The sequence below is a fragment of the Erpetoichthys calabaricus genome, chromosome 11 (genome assembly GCF_900747795.2).
Source record: "Erpetoichthys calabaricus chromosome 11, fErpCal1.3, whole genome shotgun sequence".
Classification (NCBI taxonomy): Eukaryota; Metazoa; Chordata; class Cladistia; order Polypteriformes; family Polypteridae; genus Erpetoichthys; species Erpetoichthys calabaricus.
In genome coordinates, this window is record NC_041404.2 from 70,112,025 (window position 1) to 70,131,365 (window position 19,341).

General features: G+C 36.9%; 2 protein-coding genes across 4 annotated transcripts in view; one reads left to right on the forward strand and one right to left on the reverse strand.

The window, feature by feature from the left end:
* The window catches only part of si:dkey-13a21.4 (uncharacterized protein LOC494576 homolog), a 991,873-nt gene that overhangs the window by 887,713 nt on the left and 84,819 nt on the right, over nt 1-19,341 (reverse strand). The gene's annotated exons all lie outside the window — the stretch shown is intronic.
* The window catches only part of hcfc1b (host cell factor C1b), a 155,785-nt gene that overhangs the window by 86,799 nt on the left and 49,645 nt on the right, over nt 1-19,341 (forward strand). For all 3 annotated transcript variants that reach the window (XM_028813306.2, XM_028813307.2, XM_051933482.1), the window contains 5 exons: nt 1,407-1,601; nt 3,503-3,727; nt 7,561-7,665; nt 12,980-13,202; nt 18,526-18,668. In XM_028813306.2, the coding sequence (XP_028669139.1) occupies nt 1,407-1,601; nt 3,503-3,727; nt 7,561-7,665; nt 12,980-13,202; nt 18,526-18,668 (891 nt within the window). The remainder of the gene's footprint in view (nt 1-1,406; nt 1,602-3,502; nt 3,728-7,560; nt 7,666-12,979; nt 13,203-18,525; nt 18,669-19,341) is intronic.

Consider the following 19,341-nt stretch of genomic DNA (forward strand, 5'->3'; position numbering starts at 1 on the left):
CTGTATGGTAGAGTGGCCAGACGGAAGCCACTCCTTCGTAAAAGGCACATGGCAGCCCACCTGGAGTTTGCCAGAAGGCACCTGAAGGACTCTCAGACCATGAGAAAGAAAATTCTCTGGTCTGATGAGACAAAGATTGAACTCTTTGGTGTGAATGCCAGGCATCACGTTTGGAGGAAACCTGGCACCATCCCTACAGTGAAGCGTGGTGGCAGCATCATGCTGTGGGGATGTTTTTCAATGGCAGGAACTGGGAGACTAGTCAGGATAAAGGGAAAGATGACTGCAGCAATGTACAGAGACATCCTGTATGAAAACCTGCTCCAGAGCGCTCTTGACCTCAGACTGGGGCGACGGTTCATCTTTCAGCAGGACAGCGACCCTAAGCACACAGCCAAGATATCAAAGGAGTGGCTTCAGGACAACTGAATGTCCTTGAGTGGCCCAGCCAGAGACCAGACTTGAATCCGATTGGACATCTCTGGAGAGATCTTAAAATGGCTGTGCACCAACGCTTCCCATCCAACCTGATGGAGCTTGAGAGGTGCTGCAAAGAGGAATGGGCGAAACTGGCCAAGGATAGGTGTGCCAAGCTTGTGGCATCATATTCAAAAAGACTTGAGGCTGTAATTGCTGCCAAAGGTGCATCGACAAAGTATTGAGCAAAGGCTGAGAAATCACATGTACATAAGTATTCACAGTTTTTTAAAAATTTTTAATAAATTTGCAAAAACCTCAAACTTTTGTCATGTTGTCATTATGGGGTGTTGTGTGTAGAATTCTGAGGAAAAAATTAATTTAATCCATTTTGGAATAAGGCTGTAACATAACAAAATGTGGAAAAAGTGATGCGCTGTGAATACTTTCCGGATGCACTGTATATATGTATGTATGTATAAATAAATGTTTATTTAGAATTAGGGGTACCCGATAGGGGTGTAGTGGAGTGTGTACGCCTGATGAACCCAAATGAGGCCGAAAAACGTGTCGCGTACTCTTTGCATTATTTGACAGTAAACTATGTAACATTCTATGATCTGCTTCTCGCAACTGAGAGGGCCCGTGGCATATGTTTGCAGACTGGCAGACCAGCCACATGCGTTACCTGGTAGGTAACCACGCATACAATCAGATCGAGACTCAGACTGTGGATGCTATGTATGAATGAATATTTGAATGAATTTACAGATATGTGATTGACTGTTTGAAGGAGCAATCAGTTGCCAGGCAGGCTGAGTTGATGTACCTAATAAAATGCTTATTTCAGGTCATATAGATGTTTATGTTTAGGCTTATAATTATTGATATGTAGGTACTGATGTATTTTTCAACTGCAGTTTAAGTTATTCTTTTTGGTTAAAATTGTGAGATTTTAAGTATTTATTCTTTCTTTTCCTACTGTTCAGGCAATTGGGAGCAGTCCACAGATGAGTGGCATGGCTGCCTTGGCAGCAGCAGCAGCTGCAACTCAGAAGATTCCTCCTTCGTCTTCAGCCACCATGCTTAATGTCCCAGCAGGAGCAACAATTGTGAAGACAGTGGCTGTTACCCCTGGTTCTTCCACCATCCCTGCCACTGTTAAAGTAGCTTCTCCTGTCATGGTAAATGACACATACTACCTTGTTTCATGTTGACACCTGTTGAAAGCTTTTTTTTTGCATAGTTGCAGGGTTAGAAAAGAAATAAATTATATTTACTTTTCTTTTGAAGAGATCAAAGTGATTGTCTTGGGGGGAAAAAAAGCACCTTCAGTTAATTTTGAAAATGGTTTACTTTATATGGCAAAGTAAAACCAGTTTACGCTAGTGTTTATTTTTTCTGTTTTGCTTTTTATATAAGCTGTGAATCTTTGCATTTAAACATTTGTGGTAGGGAAAGGCAGGTTACTTGCTTTTTATATATATATATATATATATATATATATATATATATATATATATATATATATATATATATATATATAATATACATATGTGTATATGTATGTATGTATGTATATATATGTATGTATATATATTTACATATACATATAACATTTTAATACAGTAGATTGGAGTTTTTGTTTTGCAATTTATACAGTACATTTTCTCCTGCTATCTATGGTGGTTGCCCCAACAATTGTTTAGTGTTTCTGTTTATTTTGTTTTGATTTTGTTGTTGTTGATTTTTTTCTTAGTTTATTCCTGATGTTAAGTACAAAGTACATGGATACATTTTCAGACCAACTTCTTTCAGTACTGGGGCAATGCCTTTCCTGGCATTGCAGGGCATAGGGCAGTAAACAGCCCTTGATAGAGCACACACATACCTAAACCATCCACACACTTCATGAAAAAAACAAAAACGTTTTTTGCATTTAATTTGAATTCTGACAAATTCTGGAACAGTCACACTGAAGTGATGGGGAGAGGTGTGGTTCCCCACATTAAAACTGTAAGCAGCGTTGTCATTCAAGTACAGTCAGAGCGGTGCTCTGTGAAAGTTTGCACAGTCAGTGATGCTCAGTGTGGTGGGGGAGGGTCCTTAAGTGAAACTCTGAGTAGGTTCGATATAACAGTACTTTACATTTCTGATCACTGCTCAGAAAACTAACACAGGGAGAACATGCTACAGACAGTGTCTGTAATTACACCCGTGTCACCTGAGCTGTAAAAATGCATGCTGCAGTGCTTCAGAGTTGTACTAAACAGTACATATGAATAAATCGTTGAGTCATTCAGCCAACGTGTTATTCTCAGTTGAGTCAAAACAGTGACTCCGAGATTTCTATGTTGTGTATCACTAGCATTCTGTAATGTGCCTAGGATTTCCTCTTTTTTTTTTTTTTTGTGGGAAGATGACATTTCCCTGATATAAACTTCATGTCTTAATGTACATCAAGCAAGTAATCTGCATGCACTCTCGAAACATTGTGTATAAAGATGAGCTGTCAACATTCACAATATATTTCCTGCCTTTAATGCACAGCTGTGACATGTAATACATATAACCAGCCTGGGGCAATTATACATGATCAAAAAGATATGAAACTCAGCTATCCAATGGTAATGAATCTTTAACTGTATGTATGTGCCTTGATGTAGTTGGGATCTTAGATAAATTCAGATTCACTCAACTGTGATGTGCTGTTCGCCTTGACATATAGGTATGCAAGGCACATATCTTACCAATGAAAGAAAGCAGACAACATAAACACTTAGGGCTAATTTGAAAGAAAGACACCCTTGGGTATGTAAAAATACCATTATTGCTTTTGACTGACTTGTCTTCATTGCATCATACACTAACAAGTTTGAAATATGGCAGTGTCCTGCCAGTAGGACACCTTATGCATAATGGTTTAATAATTGATTCTAAAAAATTGTGGCAATTGTATTTTTTTTCATCAAATACACATCAGTTTGAAATGACATGGAGGTATTGTTATGTAGATAATTAAATCTCTTTTTCCAGTGTGTATGTTGTGGTATGTAATTATCTTTTTGTGCTATGCTTGCGTCAGGTAAGCAACCCTGCAACACGGATGCTGAAGACTGCAGCAGCGCAGGTGGGCACTTCTGCCACCTCTACCCCAAACACACCAACAAGACCCATTATTACTGTGCACAAGTCAGGCACTGTCACTGTAGCACAACAGGCACAAGTGGTTACTACTGTGGTTGGTGGAGTTACAAAAACAATCACTCTAGTAAAAAGTCCCATCACAATGCCCGGCGGTAGTGCTTTGGTAAGTATAGAGTTTTCCTTTTGTTTTTGACTAAATAAATGAAGTGAATGTCATTTATTAATACATTATTAGTATATTTTTACATTTGTGCTCTGAAGCATAAAATGTACGGTTGCAAACATGAAAGTATTTACTACAGTATTAAAAAAGGATCCTTGAACTTGCAGATCAAGATTGGACTGCAAGTTTTCCCTGACTGGGGCTTTCCTCACTTAACAAAAAAATAAAAACATGTTATGATTACTATTGTGAATTATTCAGTATTTACCATTTTCCACAGAGCTAAGAGACATGTCTGTGTCTGGTTATTGTTGTTTAATGTCACTTAGCTCTTCTGGTAATGCATCCTGCTAGCAGAGTCAGTTTGTCTGTGATATGGTGATCACAGTAGCCAAAAAGAAAGAGCTTAAAATACTGAATGTTACATTGTTGCATCAGTGAGTATTTTCATATCCTTGTTGCCTGATTCTTCCAAACAAAGCAGCAACATACAAAAATTTAGAATACATAACATTTGATTGTCAGAACGATACTGAGAGCAAAAATGTAAAAAAATATAGCACAAGAAATGAGTGTATAATCAGTTCCTATGCCAAATGAATATTAGGATTTTTTTTTTAAATCTTAAAATGATTTTTTTTCAATAAAAAAAAAAGCTTTCAAAAAAAAGCCATGATGTTTAAAAGTTCTACCTTAAAATTGCAGTATGTTGGGCCCTTTGTGCTGAAAAGCAAAACGGATAAGATCAGGAAAGAAGCAGTATTTTTTGTGTGTGGGACAGCTCTATAAAAATCCATCATTGCATCCCTCCTATTTCATCCGTAGATAATGGAAGAGAAGACACTTGCCCTAAATGCTTTGTGAAGGATTATTTTTAGGTTATTCTGAAAGTACAGTAATCTCTTGAAACTTGTGGGGAATTTGTGGCCAGGACCCCAGCAAATATGAAAATCTACTAAAACATTTTGGCCCCATGAATACTGTAGATTCTAAGTTTATTGTGTTAAATAAAATGCACAAAGTTATGAAAACGCGAGATGGAATAATCACTGTGCAGTGAAATCACATGTGCAAGACTGTCTGCCAAGACTAAGGTACATGCTGTCCCTGGACAAAGTGCTTCACTCAGCAGCTCTTTAGTGAACTGTGTCTTTCAAAATTCAACTTATTACAGTAAATTTGTGTATATATTTATGGTAGTAAATGACAAAAATGATTAATATTACAGATACCCAAAAGAAAACAAAACACTGAGCACAAAACAAACAATTGCAACCCAGCCCAGTTTTGCAGATGATCTTAATGTAGTTATGAAATGAAATCCCTTGTGAAAAGCCTCCTGAAAGCTGTTTAAAGTTTTGTCCTACTGTGACACTGATGCATGTGTAGATACTGTATGTAGATGTTGGGAGCACCCCCAGATGAAATCACATGACAAAATGACACACGACAAGAGCATAAATCAAAAAAAAACTGCAATCTGATATGTGTAATTGGATTGTGCAGTGAAGCGTTAAAAGAAAAACGCCCTACTGATTGTGATCCTGATGGCTTGGTATGGCATACTGTTAAAACTAGTACCTTCACGTTTCACACTGCAGCCTTTGTAGCAGCCTCTGAAATTATCCAATGAAGCATTACTCCCATTGTGGCTGGGATTTGCACTCCATTTAAGTAGCGGAGCTACAGCATCGGCTGCGTTTTTCCGCAATAGGTCACACAATTAGTAAAATAATTCCCATTAAATAATAGGTGACAAACCAGCGAATCGCAAGTGCCAATTTGTTCATTTAAGATATATTCAAGTATTAAAATTTTACCTGGTAGCCCTAGTTCATAATGGTATTATGCAATGGAATATTGTACAAGGAATAAAAAGAATAAAGTTTAAGAATGTTAAATTCTAAATTTATATATAGGGTGGTCCAGATCTAACTATGCAATTATTGCATTACATTGCATTAAAAGTTGCATAGTTAGACCACCCTGTATATGTGTGTGTGTATATACTGCTCAAAAAAATTAAAGGAACACTTTTTAATCAGAGTATACCATCAAGTCATTGAAACTTTGGGGATATTGACCTGGTCAGCTAAGTAGCAGAGGGAGTTGTTAATCAGTTTCAGCTGCTTTGGTGTTAATGAAATTAACAATATCTGCACTAGAGGGGCAAAAATGAGACTATTTCCAAAACAGGAATGCTTTAACAGGTGGAGGCCACTGACATTTTTCCATCCTCATCTTTTCTGACTGTTTTTTCACTAGTTTTGCATTTGGCTAGTCAGTGTCACTACTGGTAGCATGAGGTGATACCTGGACCCTACAGAGGTTGCACAGGTAGACCAACTTCTCCAGGGTGGCAAATAAATATGAGCCATTTCCAGAAGGTTTGCTGTGTCTCCCAGCTCAGTCTCAAGGGCATGGAGGAGATTCCAGGAGACAGGCAGTTACTCTGGGAGAGCTGGACAGGGCTCTAGAAGGTCCTTAACCCATCAGCAGGACGAGTATCTGCTCCTTTGGTCAAGGATGAACAGGATGAGCACTGCCAGAACCCTACAAAATGACCTCCAGTAGGCCACTGGTGTGAATGTCTCTGACAAAACAATCAGAAACAGACTTCATGAGGGTGGCCTGATGGCCCGACATTCTCTAGTGGGCCCTGTGTTCACTGCCCGACACCATGGAGCTCAATTGGCATTTGCCATAGAATACCAGAATTGGCAAGTCCACCACTGATGCCCTGTGCTTTTCACAGATGAGAGCAGGCTTACCCCGTGTACGTGTGACAGATGTGAAAGGGTCTGGAGAAGCTGTGGAAAATGTTATGCTGCCTATAACATCGTTCAGTATGACGGTTTGGTGGTGGGTCAGTGATGGTCTGGGGAGGCATATCCATGGAGGGATGCGCAGACCTCTACAGGCTAGGCAACGTCACCTTGACTTCCATTAGGTATCGGGATTAAATCCTTGGACCCATTGTCAGACCCTATGCTGGTACAGTGGGTCCTGAGTTTGTCCTGGTGCACAACAATGCCCGGCCTCATGTGGGGAGAGTATGCAAGCAGTTCCTGGAGGATGAAGGAGTTGTTATCATTCTGGGACATTGTTTCAGTCCATCCGACACTGCCCGGTTGCACCTCAAACTGTCCAGGAGCTCAGTGATACCCAGGTCCAGATCTGGGAGGAGATCCCCCAGGACGCCATCCATCGTCTCATTGGGAGCATGCCCCAACATTATCAGGCATGCATACAAGCACTTTGGGGCCATACAAACTATTGCGTACAATTCTGAGTTGCTGCAATAAAATTTTGACAAAGTGGAGTAGCCTGCCGCATCATTTTTTCTCTGTGATTTTCGGGGTGTCTTTGAATTCAGCCCTGTGTAGGTTGATAATTTTAATTTCCATCAAACGATGTGCCATCCTTTCATTCCTAACACATTGCCCAGTCCATATCAGTATAGATATCCAGCATGAATTTTTTTCTCATTGAGATCTGATGCGTTTTCAAAGTGTTCCTTTAATTTTTTTTGTGCTGTGTGTGTGTGTGTGTATATATCCATCCATCCATCCATTAACCAACCTGCTATATCCCAGTACAGGGTCACAGGGTCTGCTGTAGCGAATCCCAGCCAACACAGCGCGCAAGGCAGGAACATATAGAATATATAGTGAGTGTATGTATATATGTATATAGTATGTAATGTGTTTTAATACTTAGATCCTAAATGCATTTCTTCTGAATTTGTTGATGACTGAATAATTTGTCTACACATTCTTTACTGTATTGGTACTGCTTTTTTGTTTTTAATTCTATTTTTAATGCCTCTCTAGATTTCCAATTTAGGTAAAGTCATGTCTGTTGTCCAAACAAAGCCAGTGCAGACATCAGCAGTAACTGGACAAGCTTCAACAAATCCAGTGACACAAATTATTCAGGTTAGTATATGGGGTAATAATATCAGAAAGAATCAATTTTTCTCAGGTAGGAGAAGGCCCCTGAGATTTAAAACAGTTTGCATATTGTTTGTTTGTTCATTATTCTGCATGATATAATGTTATGATAGAGAAATAACTTGTAGGCTAATTTAAATCTCTGTTAGTTGTTTAATGATATAGTGCAGTGGATTCAGAAAGTATTCAGTCTCCTCTTCTGCACACTTTATAGTGTTGTAGATTACATTTTTAATAGATAAATTTGTAATTTCTGGCCGTCAGTCTATACTCAGTAACCCATAAAATGACAGCATGAAAACGTGTTTTCAGAAAACTTTGCATTATTTAATTTAGTATTATTTAATTTTCATTAGTTTATATATTTAATGTAAAGAAAACTGACTGGCTGACTCACTCATCAACAAATACTTCCTGTTTGATCTAAAAACTGAAATTTGGTAGGGTTATACATCTAGGGGAGTATGTTTCTGCTAAGAAAGGACATTTTGATATATCAATATTTAGGGCTAAAAATAACCTTTAATGTATAAAAACTAAAAATCAAAACAATAAACTGAACCGTGTCCAATGTAGTGAATAGGGTATTGTAACAATGTGTTTATTTTTGTTTGGGGTTTATGCAAATGAACACTGCCAGCTTGGGCAGGGTACACATGGAGTACCCTTAACCATAGGGGTGTACAGACGACTAAAGAATGGAAGTGCTCCTGGACAGGAAAAAGCCACAGTAATGTTTGGCCAGTAAGCTATGAAATGGAGAGAAGAAAGTTTGGCTGACCTTAATGAAAATGGTGTTGGCAAATGCCCAAGAGAAATTGAGCATAAGTACTGTATGCTGTGGATGTGAGCGTAAGGTATTTTTCCTTGAAGCAAAAAGGGAAGGATAGAGAAGTAGAGGAAAAAAGTGGCATCCTCTGGTACAAGTCGAGCTGGGAGCAGTGACGTCACTTGGTCAGTTTAAATGCTGGTACAGCTCAGTAAAGGGATCCCCCATGGCTTAGAAAGATGCTCGACACCATACATAGTAAATAATATATCTTTTCACCTTCTGTTATCTGTACAATCCTTCATTCTTGTTTTGAGGCTCACTCTTTTCATCAGTGACTCACATGTTGTCTGTCTTCCACTCATGAAAATGTCTCCACCATACATTTGCAAGAAGAAAACAACCCTTAAACGTAAAATGTTCCTTTCGTTGCATAGGCAGCATAAACGTTCAGTCTGTAAATATCATTGCTTTTTGTAATAAGCTAAAAACAGAATTCAGTGTTAGATCTTTAGTGTTATAGTTATGGCCTTTGAGATGGTGGTGCTATATTTAAAAAAAAAAACAAAAAAAAAACACAACTGACAAATTCTTGTGTGAGTGAAGTAAAAACTCACATCTGAAATTCAATTTAGTTCAGCTGATTTGCTAGCGTTACAAGCTTACATTTGCGGTTTGCTGTTCTTTTTATTTGGCTTTCCATCTTTTTCCATTTTTTAAGTTTATTTGGAATTTATTTTAGTTCTTATTCGTTGCAATTTTTAGTTTACCCACTTTCTTTGAGGTAAATTTTTCTTTCCATACACTGGGCTTGTTTCAGTTTGTGTATTATTTTTGATCTAAACCTTCTTAAGGTTTGTAGTGGTACAAGATTTCAGAAAACAGTGATACATTCCAATCTGATTGAAGCTGTCATTTTTACAGGATGTGGTACAAGAGAAATTATACGTAAAATTAGTTTAATTCCTACTGATCACAAATTTCAATTCAAAATAATACAATTTACTTATCTAGTTAATACAAATGCTGTATACAGAAAAGTACATAGTTAAATAGTATTTCCAGTACATTCTTTTAAATGATGGAACTGTAACTGGGGCTTGTTGTCTTAGGAAATTTCCTAGGTAAAATTTTATTTTTATATATACATGATGGTCACCATATTTTTGATTGCCTGTAAAAACAAAAAGTTCAGAGAGGGAGAGGCAAGTTCGTTGTACCACGTGAAAAAAAAAAACACTATTAGCAAAAATTTACAATGGGTGTTACAGATTCAAATCAAATGTATGTATTTTTTTATATAATAGTATTGATAATAGCAGTTCACTACTGAAAACGGAAAATGTGAGGAAGACCCGGGATAAAACCCACAATCTCTTGATTTAGAAGCAGCTGTTCTTACCTGTAAACCAGCCATGTAATTGATATTTTAGCTTTGGTTTTTACATATTGATCGCAACATGTAAATTGAATAATTTCTTTTTCTTTGGTTATATTCTTGAGTAAAGGTGAACTTGTTTGGTTATACCGTTTGTGAAAGTATTTATTTGATATTTGGACTTGTGTCGTCACACATTATACGCTTCACGTAAACATTTTATCAATTATTACTTTAACATGAAAAAAGTTTGTTTTAGTTATTTGTTCAACATTTCTTGCCTCACATTTCCTGTCATCCAACATTTACACAGATCGTTGTAGACATGGAGTATGCATGAAATGTATGTATTCCTAATAACAATATATTATTTACCCTATACAATTTAAGGCACCTCACACCAAGATAAACAGACTTGAGCTGTGAGAATTTTGCGTATCAGTCCAGCTGCGCCGGTGGAGGATGGGAGAGCAGGCTGCTTAACACATTTGCAAAACAGAGACACTGATGAAGAGGTGCGAAGGAATTTAGGGTGACCCGCCATTATAGCTTTTTCTGTAGGCTTCAGGGATTCTGGTGTTAAAAACTGTTTGAGAGGGTGGAAAAAGGTGATTATCATGTAGAGGTGCCACAGATAAAAGCTTCTCTGTCTTAAAGTACTTCCTACATTGGTTCCATATTCTGAGTGAATGAAGGACAATTGTTAGTATATTGATTTTACCTTGTGTTTACTGGGGTACAAAGAGAGGAATATAAAGCAGTAGTGCAGGTTTTATTTCTGTTGCGGACCAAAACTGTGTGTGTTCATCTATTTGTGTCAATGTCCAGGTTTTTTATGGCTTGTATATTTGTTGCCCAGTAATAAAACTGAAAGTTAGGTAGAGCCATGCCACCTTCTGCTTTAGATCGTTGTAAGGTAACCTTTTGGGTGTATGGATGTTTTGAATTTTAGATATGAGGTTATGATTGAACCAATTTCTTTAAAAATGATTTGTTAATGTATATGGAGATGCTTTGAAATAGTAAAAGAAGCTTAGGAAGGATATTCATCTTGACAATGTTAATTCTCCCTGCTAAAGTGAGATGGAGGGTAGAACATCTATGCATGTCTTATTTGAGTTTTTCCATGCAGACAGCAAAATTTTTTTTTGAAGAGTTTTATGTTTTCTTGTGATGTTTACCCCTAGCTATTTAAACTGATGTTTACCCCATGGTATTTAAACTGATCTGCGATGGTAAAACGGAAGGTCTCCAATCTAATGTTGTGTGCTAGAGAGTTCACTGGAAAAAGCAGACTTTTATTCAACTTAATAAATATTAATAATATATTATTAAAAATAAATAGTCCAGAAGCCTTTTGAAATTCTGTTAGTGCTGTTAGGACTGCAGGTGCACAGTATTTTGTGGATCTGATATATATAGTCCCATATCGTCTGCATTTAGTGATATTTTCTGTTCCAAGTACTTCTCTGATAATCCTTGATCTCAGAAGCATTTTGACAGTGAACCGCCAGTGGCTCAATAGCGATTGCAGATAGCAGTGGTGACGGGGCATTCTTGTCTAGTACCACATTCTAATTTGAAGTTATCTGAAACAATGTTGTTGATACAAACTGAAACTTCTGGACTGTTATACAGTAGTTTGATCCATGCACATATGTTCGGGCCAAACCCAAATATGTGCAAAGTAGTGAATAGGTAGTCCCATTCAACCATATCAGATGCTTTTTTCTGCAATCAAAGATAAGATCTCCAGTGTGTTAGACTTTATGGGTGAATATATTACATTAAACAGGCACTGAAGATTGGAAGTGTCTGCTTTTAATAAATCCGGTTTTGTCATGTGATGTTACAGAAGGGAGCACTTTCCTCAGTCCTTCTAGTTAGAAGTGTGGAGAGTATCTCAACATCATTTTTCAGAAGTGAGATTGGTCTGTATGATGCACATTGTAATAAGCCGTTATTTTTCTTATAAAGGACGAAATTAATGCTTAGTGAAAAATTTGAGGTAGAATTTTATTGTCTCTGGAGACTATCAATGCTGCAAATAAAAGGGGAGCTAACTTAATTGAATTTTTTTTGTAGAGTTCATCAGGGTAGCCGTCAGGGCATGCCGCTTTCTCACTCTGAAGTGAGTTTATAACGTCTAGTAGTTCTGAGAGTGTCAGTATCTAGCTGTGGTATCTCTAATGCATTGAAGAAACACATTAAATTATGTCTTGTCTTTAAACTGAGTATAATATAAGGACTTATTGTAGTCTCTAAATATGCATTATAATTTTATGGTCAATGATTTTGTCTCCCTCTGTGTTGATAATTATTGGTATTGCATTTCTAACTTCCTGTTTGTGGATTTGTTGAACTAAGATCTTATTACCCTTCTCTTCGCATTCATTGTAATGATGTTGCGATTTAAAAATGAGTTGTGTTGTTTTTGTTGTCAAGAAGTTGTTTTGAATGCAAAGCTTGTTTTTTCCTATAAAGTTCTTCAGTTTGGATCCTGGCATATTCTTGATCTATTCTGGTAATTTCACTGATTAACTCTGTTGCCTTCTTGGTTTCTGATTTATTTTTGTGGGAGATATCTGAAATAATCTGACCTCTTAAAAATGCCTTCAGAGTTTCCCAGAGTATTCCTGCAAACCTCTGAGGATGTGTTTGTCTCTAAAGAAAATCAGTTTGCTTAAACATAGATTTTGTACAATTCTTGTCAGCAAATAAAAGTAGGTTAAGATACCAGCTGCAAGATGAGTATGTAGGGCGTAATGATTTGAGCTCCATGATCAGAGGGGCTTGGTCAGAGATGACAATAGCACTGTACTTGCAAGATTTGATTGTGGGCAAAAAATTATCTATAAAGAAATAATCAGTTCTTGAGTATGGTGTACTGGTGTTTCATATTATTAATTAATTTAGACCTCTTTGCAAAGATCTGTCTTCATTTTGACATTGGAGTCTTTCTGTTGATTGGTCTTCAAATCCATTGTGATTTGATGTTGTATAACAATATATGAAAGCTTCCAAGGGGGTGAATACATTTTTAGACACTGTATCTTATGTTAAATTTAGTAAATGAAATAAGGTACAGTATTGTCAAATTTCTCCACTACCAGTCTCTGTATATCGTACATAATCATGTATTTTGTGTTTAGACAAAAGGTCCCTTGCCTGCTGGAACCATTTTGAAGTTGGTAACGTCAGCTGATGGAAAGCCTACTACCATCATCACAACAACACAAGCTGGAGGAACAGGAAACAAGCCCACCATTTTGGGGATCAGCAGTGTTTCCCCTACCACTAATACAAAACCTGGCACCACAACCATTATAAAGACTATTCCTATGTCTGCCATTATGACGCAGCCTGGGGGAACAGGTAAAGGGCATAGTTACATGTATTGTTCTTTTTCATATCATATAAATAATTAATGATTATCTCTTAACTTTTGCATACTTAAAAAGTTTGATATTTTTTCAAGTTAGTTATTTTTTCACACTCTTGGTATAGGTACACTTCCATGAGTATCTATATTTCTTACTGCAGCATTTTTAATGAGTTTAAACAAAAAATACATTGCCTGTTCCTTACAGTCTAAATGGGTCTTAACCTGGAAAAGAAACCTTACAACTTACTAAGTGCGTCTGTTTCAATCCAACATTTTTTTTCAGTTTCCAGATTTTTAGATTATATTAATATTGTAAAACAGCATATTTGTGTCATTTTCAGGGAGAGCAGAGGATATTTTTGTGAGATTCACCCATTTAAAATAGGCTATATTCTTCAACTTATAGTCTTTGATTATACCACAAACTTTCACCACTTGGACCATGGTTTACTGTAGCTAGTTTTGTGTATGCTACAATGCCTCTTTCTTTGGAGAATGATTTGAGTGCTTAGGGTGTGGCAACCAGACCAACATTATATCTATAAAAGCATACTTTTATATACAGGCCCATCTCAATAAATTAGAATATCATTGAAAAGTTAATTTATTTCAGTAATTCAATTCAAAAAGTGAAACTCATATATTATATAGATTCATTACACAAAGAGTGATATATTTTGAAGCGTTTATTTCTTTTCATTTTGCTAATAATGGCTTATAGCTAATGAAAACACAAAATTCAGTATCTCAGAAAATTAGAATATTGTGAAAAAGTTCAACATTGTGTCCCACTCCACTCGGCTAATTAACCCAAAACAACTGCAAAGGTGTCCTGAGACTTTAAATGTTCTCTCAGTCTGGTTCATTAGGCCACACAATCATGGGGAAGACTACTGACTTGACAGTTGTCTAGAAGATGGTCACTGACACCCTTCACAAGGAGGGTAAGCCACAAAAGGTCATTGCTAAAGAACTCGGCTGTTCAGACTGCTGTATCCAAGCATATTAATAGAAAGTTGTGTGGAAGGAAAACATGTGGCAGAAAAAGGTGCACAATCAACAAGCATTAACTGCAGACTTGAGAGGACTGTGAATAACACCCCATTCAAGAATTTGGGGAGATTCACAAGGAGTGGACTGCAGCTGGAGTCAGTGCTTCTAGTGCCACCACACACGGACGTATCTGGGACATGGGCCACAACTGTCGCATTCCTTGTGTCAAGCCACTCCTGAACCAGAGACAACGTCAGAAGCATTTTACCTGGGCTAAGGAGTAAATGGACTGGACTGTTGCTCAGTGGTCCAAAGTCTTCTGTTCAGAAGAAAGTATATTTTGCATTTTATTTGGAAATCAAGGTCCCAGAGTCTGGAGGAAGAGTGGAGAGGCACAGAATCCAAGTTGATTGAGGTCCAATGTGAAGTTTCCACAGTCAGTGATGATTTGAGGAGTAATGTCATCTGCTGGTGTTGGTCCACTGTGTTTTATCAAGTCCAAAGTCAGCACAGCTGTCTACCAGGAAATTTTAGAACACTTCATGCTTCCCTCTCCTGACAAGGCTGGCAAAAGTACCAGTACCTGGTTTAATGACTATGGTATCCCTGTGCTTGATTAGCCAGCAAACAAGCCTGACCTAAACCTACCTGTTGTCAAAAGGAAGATGAGAGACACCAGACCCAACAATGCAGATGCGCTGCAGGCCGCTATCAAAGCATCCTGGGCTTCCATAACACCTCAGCAGTGCCACAGGCTAATCACCTCGATGCCACACTGCATTAATGTTGTAATTCATGCAAAAGTAGACCTGACAAAGTATTGAGTGCGTACATGGACATACTTTTCAGTAGGCCAACATTTCTATATTAAAAAATATTTTTTATTGGTCTTACATAGTAATCAAATTTTCTGAGATACAGAATTTTGAGTTTTTACGTTACCTGTAAGCCATAATCAACAAAATGAAAAATAAGCACTTGAAATATATCACTGTTTGTGTAATGAATGTATATATGAGTTTCACTTTTTGAACTGAATTACTGAAATAGATTAACTTTTCAATGATATTCTAATTTATTGAGATGCACCTGTATTTGTTAATGTTGGCATGCACTTACACATTAATCAAATAATGTGTAGAAGATTTCTATTGTTATGTAATCTATAAAACATGAAAAATTTACTAAATGCTAAATCAAATGTATAATATTTTCATTTTTAAATGCTTTATTCCTTGCTTTTCTATGGCCCTATTTTGTCTTTACAGCTGACTGCAGTCTGGAAGGGGAAATGGTGTCCCTCATGTATAAATTTTTCAGTAAAAACTGTCCCAAGTAAAATTGTTTTTTATATTCTGATTGTTTGCAAAACAGCTTTAGCTGTTCACTGATTCAACTACCGGTTTCCAAATTAATGTTGTTTGTATAATTTTCTAGTCAAATGTCTTAAATTAAACTTCAGCCTATCAACTCCCCAAATAGTCCAAATTAATGTATTTTATAAATAAGGAACCTTCTCTGAACTGTCAATCCAAGCTGTCAATAAATGGTTGTGCATCTTTCTTTGAATTCACCAAAGGATTATAAAGTATTATTGGGCAAATAGGCTGCACTGTATGTTTTATAGAATGTCTCCCAAATATCTAGATACCACTTCTGTCTTAATAATTACATACCCCTCTCCCTGCAAAGGTATGCCAGTATTAGAACTCCAGTCTAACTAATTTGAGCCTTCTGCTGGTGCTTACTAGTTGAGGAAATGAATAAACTGTGTTCACTTATAAAGGAAAAAAAAAATCCAATTGGGTGCATCTAGTAGGAGTATATTTTCTTTATCTTTTGTTTGGAATATGTTCATAGATATGCATAAAGTTTACTAAATTTGTTTGTGTTTATATATAGTCTAAATTAGAAGAATCAAACTCACATAGCAGGAGTATCTAGAATCAACAGATAATACTCAAGTAATAAACTGGCAGAACTATAAGTTAAACAGCACACCTACAGAGTCTGTGGTTACCAATAGCTCAATTTGTGGCATCAAGCAAAAACTCTGTCATCTTTTTAAGATGCTTCTCTATAGCCATTGTCCTGTGATGATATGCTTATTTAGTCTTCCATTGTTGGCACACAAATGCATTTTATTTTAAAGTGAAATGCATCTAATCATTGACATTTTCTGGTGGTTTCTGCTGAAACCTTCAACCATGCTTTGTTTGCCTTATACCATTTGCTAATTACTATTTTACTTTATTCATGTGAAAATGCCACCCAGATGTTTACCGTGAACAGACAACGGAACAGGAATTTCTAGTTTGCTCAGGAACAATAGTGCTGAAAATCCTTGACAAAAATGTGTTTTCAATTTCCTGTCACAGTCATAAAAAACACCTTAGAAATACAGATAGAATATTTTCTGATGTTTTAAGGTTTTTGTTTTTATGTTTGACTGTGTTTTAAACAGCAAGAATAGGCCTGGTATTTTGTGGATTTTTTTTACCTTTTTTTATTTAAAAAAAAAAAAAAAAGCTTAACACAATCTCCCATGGCAAAACATTGGATATACCATGATTGTGAAAACATAACCTCAACTTGAAAAATATATAAATATTTTAATATATTACACTCCGCCAGGGCTGCCTTTTGTCACCGATTTTGTTCATAACTTTTATGGACAGAATTTCTAGGTGCAGCCAGGGTGTTGAGGGGGTCCGGTTTGGTGGACTCAGGATTGGGTCACTGCTTTTTGCAGATGATGTTGTCCTGTTTGCTTCATCAGGCCGTGATCTTCAGCTCTCTCTGGATTGGTTCGCAGCTGAGTGTGAAGCGGCTGGGATGGGAATCAGCACCTCCAAATCCAAGTGGAGGAGTTCAAGTATCTTGGGGTCTTGTTCACGAGTGAGGGAAGAATGGAGCGTGAGATCGACAGACGGATCGTTGTGGCGTCCACAGTGATGCGGGCTCTGCATTGGTCTGTCATGGTGAAAAAGGAGCTGAGCCGTAAGGCAAAGCTCTCAATTTACCAGTCGATCTATGTTCCTACCCTCACCTATGGTCATGAGCTATGGGTAGTGACCGAAAGAACGAGATCGCGAATAGAAGCAGCTGAAATGAGTTTCCTCCGTAGGATGTCTGGGCTCTCCCTTAAAGATAGGGTGAGAAGCTCAGTCATACAGGAGGGGCTCAGAGTAGAGCCGCTGCTCCTCCGCATCGAGAGGAGTCAGATGAGGTGGCTCGGGCATCTGATCAGGATGCCTCCTGGACGCCTCCCTGGTGAGGTGTTCCGGGCACGTCCTACCGGGAGGAGGCCCCGGGGAAGACCCAGGACACGCTGGAGGGACTATGTTTCCCGGCTGGCCTGGGAACGCCTCGGGATTCTCCCGGAAGAGCTAGAAGAAGTGGCCGGGGAGAGGGAAGTTTGGGTATCTCTGCTCAAGCTGCTACCCCCGTGACCCGACCTCGGATAAGCGGAAGAGGATGGATGGATGAAAAATACCGAATTTATCCTTTTAGTATATTTTTCTTTAAAAATGTTCTTTTTGATATTATTAATTTGTTAAACATATAGATTAAGTTTGAAATGTTAAATGTAGCAAACTGTATATAATGTGTAAAATATGTTCAATCATTTATTCACATATATCTCTTAAGATTATTTTTGTGTAATGCTTCTAAAGGTAACTTTCCTTTGGAGAAATTACTGGATAGAAATAAACTGTTTTGACTTCAATGTTCAGTAGAGCTATGTGTGATTTATGGTGTTTGTGGGCTTTTCCCAAATATATTAACTATATTTTGTATTGTTAGTGTCATTTGATCTCGAAAGTAGTGGAAGAGTTTTATTAAAAAGAATGTACACTGCTACACATAATGAAATTGTATCTAGATGCATAGTACTTCATCGAAAATCTTTGTTTTAAACATTGCAAGCAGATTGCTTTCATATCAAATATTTTAGAAGTTACCATTAGTCGTTCCACTCCATTTCAAATCATTGAGCATATTCAATACTGTGGGAAGAATTGTTTATAAAAATTGGAAATGTTGATAAAGTTGGAATGAGATGTTGTTTTTTGCTTTTTACTATTACTGTTTTAGTTTTCTATAAAAATACCTAACAGGATAATTTATAGGTTATATGACATGTTTCTTTTTTATAAACATGTACAATTGCTAAATGTCATTCCTCCCACAGTGAAAGACAACTGGAGTTTAACTATAAAGTTTTAAAAATCTGGTTCAAAACTGATTTGTTTTAGTTTCTTATGCAGTATTTTATACACATTTTTCTTTTTTATTTATATGTTTATTTTTAATTAGGCGTAACAAGTAGTCCAGGAATCAAGTCACCTATTACTATCATAACTACTAAAATGATGACCTCTGGAACGGGAGCACCTGCCAAAATAATTACTGCTGTTCCTAAATTGACTGCAGGACCTGGTCAGCAAGGAGTTACTCAGGTTTGTTCAGATTTTGAGTCATTTTTTCTGACTGTTTATTAGTGCTTTATTTTTCCAGTATTTCTCATTTCTCTCAAAAACTATGTTGATGGACTAAATGGTCTACCCGTGTTTATCAAACTTGTTTATAGTATATTATTATTTGTATAAAAATTGTGTGTGTGCTGTTGAGTGGAATTCTTAACACAGCTCACACTACTGAACCGGCATCACACGTATGAAGTATGAATTGGGCACTGAGAAAAGAGAATAAGTATTTTAAGATACCATTGTGTTGTACTTAAATTGAATAGTTTTGTGACTTGGAAGAATCTAAGAATAATTTTTTAATTTTTTTATTATTATTTTTTTTTTTTATAAACCAAACACTATCTTATATTATTGCATGATATGTGCTGTGCTGCTCTGAAGTAGCTTAAAGCTTGTCAGCTGCATCATAAAAATGTCAAGGGACTTTAAAATACCATAGTATCATTTTTAATGTTATCGTAAAACCATTGTTTCATTATAAAGAATGCAGGTGCCACTATGATAAAAGGTATGTGTATGGAAAATAAAAGGCTTATGAAATACCTTCAAGATGAATAACAAAGTTATCTGTTCACTTCTTTTTCTAGAAAGTGGTGGCCAAATGTAAATATCTAGTGCTTCCTTTGATAATAGATCTATGAAT